Source organism: Littorina saxatilis, linkage group LG11 (assembly GCF_037325665.1).
Source record: "Littorina saxatilis isolate snail1 linkage group LG11, US_GU_Lsax_2.0, whole genome shotgun sequence".
In the NCBI taxonomy this organism is placed as follows: domain Eukaryota; kingdom Metazoa; phylum Mollusca; class Gastropoda; order Littorinimorpha; family Littorinidae; genus Littorina; species Littorina saxatilis.
In genome coordinates this window covers 29065008-29081025 of record NC_090255.1, presented here as the reverse complement: position 1 = coordinate 29081025, position 16018 = coordinate 29065008, and the positions used below count along the sequence as shown (strand labels likewise).

At 41.5% G+C, this 16018-nt stretch overlaps 1 protein-coding gene across 1 annotated transcript in view; it reads right to left on the bottom strand.

The window, feature by feature from the left end:
• Positions 1–586: 586 nt before the first annotated feature.
• LOC138980199 (uncharacterized) overlaps positions 587–16018 on the bottom strand; it is an 85599-nt gene continuing 70167 nt past the window's right edge. The window contains exons 3-4 of the mRNA XM_070353033.1: positions 6985–7321; positions 587–688 (exon numbers count right to left, since the gene is read on the bottom strand). Of these exons, the coding sequence (XP_070209134.1) occupies positions 627–688; positions 6985–7321 (399 nt within the window). The 3' untranslated portion in view covers positions 587–626. The remainder of the gene's footprint in view (positions 689–6984; positions 7322–16018) is intronic.

Here is a 16018-nt window from a genome sequence, read left to right as displayed (position 1 = left end):
GACAGACAGACAGATAGAAACAGATACACAGACAGACAGACCGACAGAGAGATAGACAGAGACAGTGAGACAGAAACAGAGACACACAACTAGAAAGACATGTAGCGCAACACAATTTAGTTCAGGGGAAGCAATACTGTTACAAGTGACACGGTCTGGTAGGCTTACGTCCCTTGAACCACGATTTCGCCCGCAGCAAAAAGGCAAAATACGCACAGCACTTTCGGATCAAGCTATATGGTAAATTGTGGGAATAAAACCGACAGATAGACATTCTCCGTAGCTTTTGTTATATCCCTGCACCTCTAACAACAAAAATAAAACAAAAAAATAACTAACTAACTAACTAACTAACTAACTATATACCTAACTAACTAACTAACTAACTAACTAACTATATACCTAACTAACTAACTATATACCTAACTAACTAACTAACTAACTAACTAACTATATACCTAACTAACTAACTATATAACTAACTAACTAACTAACTAACTAACTAACTATATACCTAACTAACTAACTAACTAACTAACTAACTAACCAAGTTACTAACTAACTAACTAACTAACTAACTAACTAACTATATACCTAACTAACTAACTAACTAACTAACTAACTAACTAAGAAAAAAACGTGTACTCACATGGTAGGGGTGGAGATGTCGGTGTTGGTTCTGATGATACTGTAGGGGTGAAAGCAACACAAACAATCAAACTTTAAAATGTAAATATTGCAATGGAAAACTAACGATTGAATGTGCACATGTGTCAATATTGGGATACAAAACTCAATAGAAAACCGCTTATACTCAAGTGCAATTGCACACACGCAAGCACACCACACGCTTTCGAATACACACACATACAATGCACTAAAATAAGAAAATCGTTTTAGTCCAATGAAAATAATCATTCCAAAGTAACAAAAGCAACAAAAACGATGACGAAGACGATGAAAACAACAACAACAAAAACAACAACAACAACAACAACAACAACAACAACAACGACAACATTATCAACGTCAGGCATCGCTCATTGGTTACTAACGTATCATCTTTCGAAACGACCGACATTTTTGTCAGTCGATCAAAGCAATTTTTGATTATTCTCATCCACTTATTTTTTTAAGTAGACGATCTGATGAAATGATTAAAATGGCTTTATCATGGCAAATCTCTGCAACAACAATAACAAGGGCGACACAAACATGTATATACACACCTAAAATTTAACACCACATTCCTCTGAGCTCAAAAACACTCATAGGATTAACGTTGCTTGTTCATTTCAATGCTTGTTATTCAGTCTCTGAGGTGCCAGGAGACTGGTCCCGTATAACTCTCACTTACTCTATTACACCTGTCGTATGAATTAAGAGCGCTTATTCTTCCTTTGTTTATCAGGTCAAAAACACTCTGTTTTTGAAGGTATTTCAAAATCCTTAAAGTTTGCATTCTTTCACGTGTGGCGCATATACATAACATCTCAAATACCAAGTGTAGTACCCACCACCCTTAAACCAAACTTTTTAACAACACCACCAAGCCCTCTAGATCTTTATTTCACTATCATGGTCAAAATAGCAGGACTTAGTGCGAAAACCTGTAGTCAGTGTGACAAAAACACTACCAATCCTTTTATACCTTTAGTAACACTAACCCGGATATTTAGCCAGCCGTGCTATTATAGTCGCAGTACTGAAGTTATGTTATTCATCCTGGATTTGTTTGTCACTTGAAACGAAGATGCTATATATACAGACACGCCTACCGGAACTAATAGTTCAAAAATATGTGTTCTAGTGCTTGAGGTTTACTGATTTTACTCGCATTCTTCCAGTTTAAGTCAGAGTGTTGTCCGTGCTATGTATTACAACTTTACTCGTCTGTAGAAAGGAAGTTGCTTCGAATACGCCCGTCAAAGTTAGAGTCTAACAAAATGTCTGTGAGAGTGTTTACGGGTTTTCTAATATTTTTGACCAAATGTGACACTCCACCACAGAATGAGTCGTATGTCACCTTTGCATGATTTGCATATTTTTACATTTTCATAAAGAGTTGTTTATGCTCTATCCAGCGGTGAAACCCGTTTTAAAAAAGAGTGAAAACTGTTCGAGTTATAAGCCTGTGACTAAGGTGACCCTCACACTGTTACCAGACCCCCCTCCCCCCCCCCCCCCCGTACTTATATTAAGCCTAGCGCAGAACCGTGAGAGGTGACATGCGACTCATTCTGTGGTGGAGGGTCACAAATGTTCCAAACCTCTGCAATAGGGTGCTACAAAAACGCTACCAATAATTGACAGTCTAAGACCAAAAACATGGTCCTAGAGTTTGAAGTGTAGTGTTATTACGAGTACTAACATTTACTATTACTTATCTTACGGAATTTTCATCTTTTTATAAAAAAAACATTCTAGATTATCTTATATAACTATAAGTGGTCGTTGTCTATGCTTTTTTTTTAATGCTTGTATGTTATTTCTTTCTTATATATGTAAAATGTTGAATTATAATGTCTAATGTAAAGCGCCATGAGACTGCCATTTGGCGGTGAACAGCGCTATAAAGGAGTGTTTAATTATTTAAGTTATTGAGACATCCCAGTGCACTAAGGGATTTATAGAGCAAATCGAGAAAATTCATTATTGAACGAAGAGCATAGAAAAAAGAAGATTCCAAACGCACATTTTGCAACGCGCATTTGAATAGGCATAACTGTGTGGTCAGGTCGTGCACAGTAAAGATCTACTTTTGTGTGGGGTGTCTCAAGTGTGTCGTGCTTTCGTCACATGCATTTTAATTTATGTTGGTAAATTCCAGTGTAGCGTTAAGCTGAACAGTGATGATCTTTCAGAGAGACCTCATTTGAACTCGGAGAAAGGACTGTGCTCTTCATTATTTGCGATTCGAAACCTCCAGTCGAGCTTCGGCGGATTGACTGTGCGGAGTGACTCCCCTTGAATTGACTCGAAGCGGGACTCGACGGTTCGCACATTTTCAAAACAAATGTGGCATATTTCTCGTGTTGTATCTTCACTCATCGGGGAGTCTGATACTAAATATGAACGGTAAGAATGCTCTGAACCCTACACGTATTATATCCCCATCTTTTTTTCGTTCACATTTGCCCAACATGTTAATTTGCTGAGCGGGGTTAATGTCGTCTGCTAGGCTACCTGGGCAATCGAACCACTGCAGTCTGCACTGAGTCTGCACGCATGAGGCAGGCTGGTAATAAGTCTTATATATGGTAAGAACGTTCTGAACCCTACACGTTTTCGATTACGATTGTTCTTGCCTGAAATAATAATTCGGAAACCATTCATTTACTGAACTGATGCAGTCGTATTTCAGTGTAGTCTGCTACGTATGACAGAGTCGATCGAGTCAGTCTTCCAAACTGGCCTAGCTGATACGTTGGTTTAAACACAATTTTATTCAAAATACATGACATGAAATTGACAAAAATGCAGCAGGTACGTTATCGGAATAACACTTGTGTTTTCTGTTAGCCGCTGGGAATTGTATACTAATTCATCATTTGGTAATGTGGATGATAAGCTACATGCCACTAACACGACATATGAGAAGAATCTATGCAAGTCGGCGAAAATTAGATGAAACACAGCGGCTTCTATTTTTAGATCACTGGCACAGGCACAGGCACACGCAATCTGTCAGAAAAAACCCACTTCTGCTTTAATTGAGAAGCAGGGAATTTATGGTCATTTGGTATTGTGGAGAATATAAGCTACATGTCATTAATTAATTCTGAGGATGAGAGCACAGTCTCGCTTAGGCAAAGGGCGGAAGAATACGCTCTGTGGAAAAGTTAGCGCACTCCAAGAGTGCGCTAACAGTTTTAGCGCATCGCCATTAGCCAATCAACTGGTTCACATCAGTCATGTGACACCAGTACTTACTGACAATTATTATTATTATTAACATTTAACTTATTTTTGTTTGTTTTGGTCGTCTTATTTATCTATTTGTAATTAAATGAAGGTGCTACGATAACGTCAAACACAATTAAGTTGCAATGAAAAAAAACCTGATGTGTGTCCCTATAGTTAGAGGTGCACTGATTTGAAAAGTTTACAATCCATATGTTTCAATCCTCTGCTATTTCCGTAATATTTACTCTGGGTTTATTTGTCAGCGGAACTCAAGATTTAACGAATACTCCTACCCGAAATTTTAATCTGAACAAAATATTATTCGAGAGGTAAGGCTTTACTCGTGTCACCTATCGCCCACCATGTTTTTGAACCTTTGGTATTTCTGGGAGAATAGAAATAAGAATATAAATCATCACTCTATCGGTGTCTTTTCTTCTTTCTATCGTATTATTTGCCGCGGGTTGTTTATTGGTCGCCACCTGTGAGAGGGTGTTGAAAAGCAAGCAGTCAATACACCTGCGAAACAACAATGACAGTCCATAATAAGCTTTGCACCTGTGGGACAGGAACCATCACAACCTGCGGAAGACGTGACTATCTACCGATTTCTATTTCACACAATGTTTTTCTTTAACATCGTCAAGTTTCCGCGTGGGTGGATGACAAGGCAACCCACCCGGAAACTTGACGATGTAAAATATGTGTCACAGGCAACCTCACCTATTTCACCAACAAGGTTCATCTTTCTGCATGTCCTTATACCCTCGCGGCAATTTGTTATTGTGAGCCTTCAAACGCAGTAAAAATTGTCCGTGACAGACTTGGCGTTTCATTGCCTAGCATTTCTCGTTATTTCCGGGAGAAAGACAACCTCACCAACTTCATCCATTAATCGTCCATATTCATTGCTCTGCGTTTTCTATTACTTACGACAAATAGCTTATTGTTGCTTGAACGCCCAGCGGACCATACAAGGAGACAAGAATACGTATAATGGCCTAGCTTACGACGGGTCGCGAAAAGTAGTCCGTTCTACCTCTGACAGTGTTTTGTCTAAATTCAAGTTCCAGTATAATCACTTTTCACACCTTGCTAGGCTCGTATTCGAGGCTTGCTTCAATCGTGTATTGCTTGTTTATAATCCACATTATTTCGATGTTCTAATAGTACGCAGTGTATGTTTGCAGTCAACAAAAGTGTGCGTGATTTGTTTTGTTTTCAAATAGTGTATTTGCCGGTATAATAATTATCTCTCTGGTTTAAAAAAGATGTTATTCAAATTGAACACCATACAACAATAACAGGAACAACACGAGGGACACGTACTCAAACGAACGCTTCTGTGTATGTTTATTCTTCTTCTGCGTTCGTGGGCTGAAACTCCCACGTACACTCGTGGTTTTTTGCACGAGTGGAATTTTACGTGTATGACCGTTTTTTACCCCGCCATTTAGGCAGCCATACGCCGTTTTCGGAGAAAGTGTATGTTTATAATATGCCTGCCTCTATCGGTTGTTGGTTGTTGATGTCCCTTCAACTTAGTTAATTCAATCAATCAATCAATCAATCAATCAATCAATCAATCAATCAATCAATCAATCAATCAATCAATCAATCAATCAATGAGTCTTATATCGCGCATATTCCGTGGGTACAGTTCTAGGCGCTCTGCAGTGATGCCGTGTGAGATGAAATTTTATACGGCCAGTAGATTGCAGCCATATCGGCGCATATTTACCTTTCACGGCCTATTATTCCAAGTCACACGGGTATAGGTAGACAATTATTAACTGTGTCTAAGCAATTTTGCCAGGAAAGACCCTTTTGTCAATCGTGGGATCTTTAACGTGCACACCCAATGTAGTGTACACGGGGGGAGGTTCGGACACGGAAGAAAGTCTGCACACAAAGTTGACTCTGTGAAATAAATTTCCGCCGAACCTGGGATCGAACTCACGCTGACAGCGGCCAACTGAATACAAATCCAGCGCGCTACCAACTGAGCTACATCCCCGTCCCAATTGGCTATTCGGGACCGATTACATTTTGTGTCTTTCTTATTTCTCTGGCTTCATCTGTGTGCGTGTGTGTGGGGGGGGGGGGGGGTGCTTGCGTCAGCGTGCGTGCGAGCGTCAGTCTGTTTGGTTTTCTGCATCTTTGTCTGTTTCGCTGTATGTTTGTCTCACTAGCTATGTCTCTCTGTCTGTCTGCGGCCTGCCTGCCTAGCGCCTGCCTGTGACTTAGTGTTCATACTCCCCCTCGTGTTATTGTAATTACACTACAAACCAAAATATATATACCCATTGCCCGATCAACCTACCATCCTCCTCCCCCCCCCCACCCCTTGCACCACCACCACCACCACCATCACACCCGCGTTACTTTACAATAAAAAAAAATGCTGAGGTGACGTTTCACCTACATCGTCTTCTCTGTTACCGGCTGGAATGTAAGCTAATGGACTACCATGGTTTATGTTATTGTTGTGGGACGCTGACACGGAGACACAATAATTAACCATAGCAGATATAGTACTGGCCAGTAGGTAAACGTTGCTATTCACCGATCTTATTCTGCTTCTACGTTTCTGTCTTAGAATGTGAGTAGCCACACACACACACACACACAAACACACACACGCACACACACACATGCACGCACGCACACACACGCACACACACATGCACGCACACACACACACATACACACGCACACACGCACGCACGCATGCACACACACACACACACAAACACAAACACACACACACATAAACACACGCGCACACACGCACATACACAAACACATACACACGCACACACACAAAAACGCACGCACGCACGCACACACACACACACACACACACGCACACACACACAAATATATACACACGCACACACGCACACACACACACACACACACACACACGCACACACACACACACGTACACACGCACACACACACACACACACACAAACCACCTACAAAAACAACAACAACAACAACAACATCACCACCACCATCACCACCAACAGCAACCCTCACCCACACCCACACATCCACATTCCACCCACTCACCATTCTGCGTGAAGACGATGGCCAGACCGACACCGACAGCCAGCAGAATCAGCGACACGACGAGAACCGCCACCACGATGACATGGCGGAGCCGCAACTTCCGCTGAGACCACATGACATCCGGTGAAGGCGCCGTTCCGGGCGTGCGCGGAGGCGGAGCGAAGTGAGGCAAGTCGTTGTTATTCTCCTTGAGTTTCTCGTCAAAGAAGACATCGTCGTCTGTGAAGGAGAGATTGTTCGGAGAGAGTATAGGCAGCCCCCCGTGACCGTTGGGGGAGGTGGGGGAGGTGGGGGAAGAGGCGGTGGGGGTCCGGGGCTCTGTCGTTGTTGAGTATCTCTGCAAAACATACAGAAGAGGAAAGCGGTTAGGTATGGTATGAAAAGATGTCCGTAGGCTTGTTGTTGTTTTCACTGTATGCCAATGTAAATTTCATGAACATGTAAAACATGAATAAAACATTGTAAAACATGAAGAAAACATTGTTAAACCAAAAACAAAAAATATATATATTTTTAGTGTGAAGCGTACAGGTATCAAAGTCAACATGTTGTGCAGATTATGTTTATGTTTGGCTGAAGCTTTGTTACTGAAATTCAAAAATTGTTGGGAAAAACCACCAATATAAGCTGTTTTGTCAAAGACATGAGGAAGAAGAAGAAGAAGAAGAAGAGGAAGAAAAAGAAGAAGAAGAAGAAGAAGAAGAAGAACAACAACAACAACAACAACAACAACAACAACAACAACAACAACAACAACAACACGATATAGATGTGGCACTTTTCAGCACGTGTACGGGAACGTGTACGGATTACGTCATTAAATCTAGTTTTTACGTCCCGCGTTTACCAAGATCTGCAGTCTTGGTGGGAGCAAAACAACGTATATCTATACATTTAGATATAGATGTTAGGAACATTGGAGACAACAAGTGAATCACGGGTGACGCAATATCTAGGCTTACACGTACGCGTACAGGTCTTTGCTACACGTTCGATCATCTAGAACACTGTAACAACAACAACAACAACAACAACAACAACAACAACAACAACAACGACAATGAGGTAGGCTGTTGATTGTGTGTATGTGTCAAAGTGGAAGGAATCGCTGAGTTTAAATAAAATTTAAATAAAACTATCAGGGGAGGGGATGGAAGTGTGGTTCAGATCTACTTTTAAATTAATCCACGGTTTCACTCATATGTGTGACAATGAAAGCCTTATTTCAACACACACACACACACACACACACACACACACACACACACACACACACACACACACACACACACACACACACACACACACACACAAACAATCAAGTCTACAATATTAGTAAGACAAATTTGCTGAATCTCCCAACAAAACATTACGTTCAATTCAATGTCTATACCAATAACACGGTCGACAACAGTTAAGCAGAAGAGCGTACTAAACATAAATTATTAGACAGTGCGGTGTAACAGTAGGTATTGTCAAGAAGCCGTAAATTCAGACTAGTCGCACCGTAGTAGACCTAATAGCAGTAACAAGTTACACAAGTTTCCATACACTCCACTGACACAAAGACAAAGTCAAAGGGCCGAGGCCTGAGAATGCTGATAGGTTCTTCACCTAAGGTTAGTGTAGGTTTATATTTACTACGGGACAGGCCCAAGAATACGCTTTATATCTGTCTATGTCTATAGGTGGGGTGTAGGATGACTGACACTAACAGGACCCATGTGTGTGTGTGTGTGTGTGTGTGTGTGTGTGTGTGTGTGTGTGTGTGTGTGTGTGTGTGTGTGTATGTGTATGTGTGTGTGCAGTGTGTGTCACGGTGCGTATGTGTGTGTGCGTACGTGTGTGTGTGCGAAAGTGCGTGTATGTGTGTGTGTGTGTGTGTGTGTGTGTGTGTGTGTGTGTGTGTGTGTGTGTGTGTGTGTGTGTCTGTGTGTCTGTGTGTCTGTGTCTCTCTGTCTCTGTCTTTTTGAGTTAGTGTTAGCGTATAATCTTTTCCTCTTGACTTAAACATTAGATTTTGAGTAATTATTGTCATTTTCATAAACGAAAGTTGGATCGTGTTCTGAAATGATAAAAAAAATATTCTAGCGTGCACCTGTGGTTATAAATGTATGCACACTTAAAGTCGGAAACAATGAGACGTGACTCTATCCGCCTGTGCAATATTTCACCCGCCCTTGTGATATGACCAGAGACACAAGCACATTCCAAAGCCGTTTTCCGCACAAACAGACTGCAGTACGGATCGTCTAACAAAGACTCCTTCTATTACTTTAGCTGGTTAGGGATGTTTTTCTTTCAGCAATTCTAAAGGGTGAAAGGCAGTCGCGGTATGGTGTCCTCTTTGGGATTTCAATTCACCGATATAACATGTCGACAAACCATTGATGGGTCAAAATGCGTATATATTATGCAGAAGTATTGTGCGACCTTTTTATATGTGTCTGTCTGTTTGTCTGTCTGTCTGTCTGTCTGTCTGTCTGTCTGTATGTCTGTCTGTCTGTCTGTCTCTCTATCTCTCTCTCTCTCTCACACACACACACACACGTACACACACACACACACACAAATCTCCCCCCCCCCCTCACCCCCCCCCCCCCCCCCCGCCCCCTTACCACCCTATCCCAAAACGTACACGTACACACATACTGACACAATTTAACTCACAACACCGACTTCAATCCACAAGTTCAACCTCACCCTTCAACAAAACAACGAAACACCAGGCACACGAACCTTGCGTAACTTAGTAGGCAGGTCTTCGTCGCTGCGATAACTGTAGTTGGTTGCTTCGTTCATGTCGTTCAGATTAACACGCCGAATCGAGTCAATTAGCACAGGTCACGTTGTCCACACAATCATGTTCTCTTACACATTCCATAGTTAAATTCCAACGTACACACAATCACGACACACTTCCGACACGTTTAGTGACACAGGTTTGCACTCATACACACACAGGCATTAATCCGTATGAAAACTTCTGTCTTCTGTTCGTCGTCTGTGAAGTTCTGCGCAAGTCCAACGGAGTTACCTTTTCCTGTTACACAACGAAATGCAAGTTGACGTTTTCTTCACAGTCGTAGAAATGTTCTCTCTCTTTCTGAGCAGGGCCTGGAGGAGAATTTCTTAAAACCACAATCGACAAGAGGCCGTACAAATCTGGAAAGAAGAGCAATACTCTCTCTATTTTTTGAGCTAGACAGTGATGTATTTGAAAAAAATTCACCCAATCACAAAACTAGTAAGAGGCCATACAACTAGTCTGAAAAGACTAAGTGCACGCTAAAGAAAAAAAAGTAGCCTATGTTTTTGAGTAAGACACAGAGATTTATTTTAAACCACAACGCGTAAGATGCCGTAATTAAAATTAGAACATATTTAGTTGTAAGGCGTCGCGTCGTAAAAGCGAACTGTTCCATATCTTGTCAAGCACGAGACTGATACTGATTGACTTAAAACCACAACTCGTATGAGGCCATTCAAATCTGAACATAACATTAATATCCACGCGTAGTAGAAGTGTGACGTTCTCTATCGTTCGAATAAAGACCTACACGCATTTACTTTAAAACTACAACTCTTACGATCGATTCCACACAAATTTGAAAAGACGCTGTGTACATGTCCCAAATAGAAGCGAAATATCCTCTATCTTTCTAAGCAACCGTCTGTAAACATTTCAAAACAAAACCTTATGAATTACTTAATACCACAACTAGCACAGTCCGTGAATTATTTCCAACCAGCTGTATACATTTCAAAACAAGACCTAGGGATTTACTTTAATAAAAAAAAACCACTAGCACAGGCCGTACACTCTTTCCAACCAGCTGTATTAATTTCAAAACAAGACCTATATACGGATGTACCTAAAAACCACAACTAGCACAGGCCGCAAAACTCGTCCACCAAGCTGTATACATTTCAAAACAAGACCTAAGGATTTTCCTAAAACCCACAACTAGCGCAGTCCGTAACTTCGTCCACCAAGCACACTATTGTGTGTGTCAAACGGATGAATCAAAACGTTTTCGCTACAATGAACGCGCGGCGGGTGTACTTTGAAATGAGGTGTGTTTACACAAGCCCACATAAGGAGGCGGTAATGCCGACCAATGTTTTCTGTCCTGCGCGAGGACGGTCTCTAAGCTTCCTGATTATTTTTTTCTATTCAACTGTTAACCGACTACCATTTCGTATATTTATAATAGGATGGGTCTGTTACATCCGTTTTCAGTCCAAGGAGCGTTCGTCAGCGGAAGTACGACCGCCTTTATACTTTGTGTAAACACTTAATCAGATCTTATAAACAGACACACGTAAGATGTTTACAAACTAACGTTTGAATGCTAGACTAACGGTCAAGCCTTGAATGTCTAACTATTCGTAATGAGACATGAGTTTTCTTACCAGAACCTGATGTCATTGCGATGACCAAGTCATATCCTCGGACAAGCAATGTATAACTTTGTTCTTCAAATTCATACTAAAACAGTGTCGACAAAAGTTTGAATGTAATTTCAGTAATTGATGATTAAACCACTTTATAATCTGCTAAATCATGGATACTACTTATCTGTTTCAATATATCTTTCTAAAAATAAATATTTATGTCTGAGTATAATTTCAGTGATAGAAGCTTACTTAAACCCATCTATATGTTGCTAAACACTGGATACTATAGCTTGTTCCTGTTTAGTTATTTCGTCCTGTTGCTTGTTCCGTTGTTACGTCTGATTCAAAATTCATTCATGAAAGGAAAACAGCCACTATCATAATTTTATACTGAAGAATGAATCACAATCTGTTTACATGCCACCGGTTTCTAGTTACCAGCAAACCCACGCGCCCAATTACCGGAGCAATAGATGACATAGCTGCACAGATATGTTTTACAGTATATCCGTAGGCAGAAACTGTGCGCGCGTGCGCGTGTAAGTGGGCACGATCTTTTAATCCTACTGATCCTGCACAAGCACAGTGCGAGCTTAGCCCTTAATTCCACTCAACGATAAAAAAAAAGACCAGCTCATAACCTGTCAGTGGAATTAGTACGGCGAAAGTTCTAACGTACCGGTAGGACTACATTCATGCAGTGATGACAGACATGCATGTAAATTGTAATAATCGCAGCATGACACGAGCAAGGCTGAATCATAGGAAAGCCCCCAACAGACCCAATTGCTGTGTGACATATCTACGATTCTGACCTTTTCTACTAAAATTAATACAGACTGACACACCGAAAGCCCTTTGCATTTGTTAAAGGGGGTTCCTTCTTTCTTTCTTTATTTGGTGTTTAACGTCGTTTTCAACCACGAAGGTTATATCGCGACGGGGAAAGGGGGGAGATGGGATAGAGCCACTTGTCAATTGTTTCTTGTTCACAAAAGCACTAATCAAAAATTTGCTCCAGGGGCTTGCAACGTAGTACAATATATGACCTTACTGGGAGAATGCAAGTTTCCAGTACAAAGGACTTAACATTTCTTACATACTGCTTGACTAAAATCTTTACAAAAATTGACTATATTCTATACAAGAAACACTTAACAAGGGTAAAAGGAGAAACAGAATCCGTTAGTCGCCTCTTACGACATGCTGGGGAGCATCGGGTAAATTCTTCCCCCTAACCCGCGGGGGTACAGAATCCGTTAGTCGCCTCTTACGACATGCTGGGGAGCATCGGGTAAATTCTTCCCCCTAACCCGCGGGGGGTACAGAATCCGTTAGTCGCCTCTTACGACATGCTGGGGAGCATCGGGTAAATTCTTCCCCCTAACCCGCGGGTGGTACAGAATCCGTTAGTCGCCTCTTACGACATGCTGGGGAGCATCGGGTAAATTCTTTCCCCTAACCCGCGGGGGGTACAGAATCCGTTAGTCGCCTCTTACGACATGCTGGGGAGCATCGGGTAAATTCTTCCCCCTAACCCGCGGGGGGTACAGAATCCGTTAGTCGCCTCTTACGACATGCTGGGGAGCATCGGGTAAATTCTTCCCCCTAACCCGCGGGGGTACAGAATCCGTTAGTCGCCTCTTACGACATGCTGGGGAGCATCGGGTAAATTCTTCCCCCTAACCCGCGGGGGGAGTTAAAGGGGGTAGGGTCACAGGAAGAGGGTGTGTGTGAAAATGGAAAGTGTGTTACAAACGTAAACAAATGAAAGTTCAACGCGTAAGCATGTTTACAAACAGTTTTTTTAATTGTCTGAGTGTGCGAAACTGGACCACAGATACGTTGATTGGTCATTCTCATCACTGACTAAAACCTGAATGACCATACTTCTTCAAAAATGAAATTCAGGGTTTAATGTCAGAAGCCAGAAATCGAGTTTCATCATTGAGTTAACTAACCCGCTTCTTTCTTCGGAATGTTTCCTTTATTTTTTTTTATGACTCTTGATAGCCTATCCTTAACTTCACATTATAACTATGTGTACCTACCGGTATGCTTGAACTGCGAAATCAAAACATGAATTTTGTCTTTGCGCTGTTAACATAGACACACCTACACACATCACACACACAAACACGTCAATCAGTCCTTTAGAAATGACTTGACGATCCTGAACGAACAATTCATGAATTCAATAAACGCTTGCACCGAGTCACAGCAGTGAAGACAATGCAAACACAAATGTTGCTACATGATCATGCTCACATCCGCTTCTGTTTAGACACGAGGGGACAGATAGTACTGATTAGTTTAATTGGCGTCTGTCTGCTGTGTCCTCAGTCTGGATTTGAGCACACGTACGCACGCACACACACACACACACACACACACACACACACACACACAAACACACAGAATCACACACACACACACACACACACACACACACACACACACGCACGCACGCACACACGCACGCACGCACACAAAAAACCACACACACACACACACACACACACGCGCGCACGCACGCACGCAAACACACGCGCACACACACACACACACACACACACACACACAAGCATCCACGCACGAACGCACGCACGAACGCACACACACACACACACACACACACACATACACACACACACGCATTCACGCACGCTCGCACGAACGCACACACACACACACATATACACACACACACACACACACACACACACACACACACACATATCCAACGAAGCCTATCGCTGACTAAGCCTTCACATCCGGTGACAACGATGAAAACCCCTTTGCGAATCATAATTGTGTCTCAGTTACAAGTACCCTCACAGGAAGAGATAATTCAACAGGTTAAACTCATCCCACAACACTTACACAGATTTGACATTTCAAGTGAGGAACGCACCTTACTCAGCTCAAGTTCAAACTTAAAAGTATCCGTATTTTTCAACTCTGTGGCTTTCAGTGCACAAAGGGCAATGAGTGTCTATATTTAAATTTAGTTTCTTTTATTTATTTGTATTTATTTTATCAAAGCAGCAACGTCTTATTGTTTGGAAACAGTCAGTCCTTTTTCAACCATCTTTTGTTTCACTTTCGTTTTCACTGACACGGACTTGTCTTACGTACAATTTCGAGAAAGAAAAAAACCCACACAAAAAAATACACCTTGAAGAATGCTGAAATATCTGATTTAAGGTTCAACGACTGAACACTTGTAGAATGAACTCTGTATTTTTTTTTCATTTCTCTGTTGTATCGTTGATAAAGTGGTTCGTATAAATGATTAACAACAGGTTAAACATTGTCTGTAGGGATTGCACTTCTTTCCGATTTCGATATTCAGTCACATTTCAACACACACTCACGATCACTGATAATTACACCAACCTTAAATCCATAAATCCAGTTGACTGTGAATGATAGTCATGGTTTTAATTTTAACACGCACAACGTAATTCCTCAATACATGTACGTTCACACATAAATGTAAGGAGCGGTACATACTCGTAGAATATCTTTTTTTTCTCCAATAGTCAACAACGTCTTCCTAGGTTGTCATTGCTTGGGAACATATTAATTATAGCAAATTTGCTTTTTTTTCTCAAAGAAAACATCGACGAAAGTATAAAACTAGCTTAAAATAAACCTCAATGAAAGTGTAAACTAAAACTGTCTGTACTTTATTGACAGTGGTACCTTACAACAACCTGTTTGAGAAATGTCACGTTTCCCAACTTACGACTGTTCAAAGGGCTTCATTTCTGCTACTCTAGCTGCAGGCTATTTTTAGCACCCATCCTTTCCCAATAGCAGAGATAACACAGCAGCGAGCTTAACAGTGTGCTGGCTGCAGCTGCTGGTAGCCAAACTATTTCCTCTGCTGGGCTATTTTTAACTTACACTAAAACACAAGCTAAGAACAGCCGTGATCCCAGACATGGCCAAGTTTGTGTTGGCAAAAGTCGGTCCTTTTTTTCTCAAAAACTAACACCCCAACATTGCAAAAATACTTCACAACAATCTTTCCTGTTTCACATAGTTTCACAGAAACCTTACGTTGAAGTGTATAACAAAGTCGTTTTAACCAAAACACAGTTTTGCTATTTTCAAGAAAACACTGTATAAAATAAAGAGTTCTTCTCAATCTTCAAAGTAAACTGCGTATAAACTCAGCGATCACTGACTAAAGCCGTTATTTTCCGTTCAATTCAACTCAAAATTTACTGCGTACAAATCCAGTGATGACTTAACTATTCCGTGTTGTATATTTATATATATACGACTAGTGTCTGTGTGTCTGTGTGTCTGTGTGTCTGTGTGTCTGTGCGCGATGCGCGGCCAAGGTTCTCGATGGATCTGTTTCAAATTTGGTGATCATATTCAGGTACACCCTGGACACAACCTGGTCGATGAGATATTTCAACACGTGCTCTCAGCGCGCAGCGCGGAACCGATTTTGGTTCCACCTCAGCTATTTTGGTTCCACCTCAGCTTACCCGGGCCCCCATACCGACACACCATAGCCGCTACACCACATCACAACGCCAAAGTTCTCGGTGGTTCTTTTTCAAATTTGGACACCGTATTCAGCTACACCCCGGACACAATATCATCGATGAGA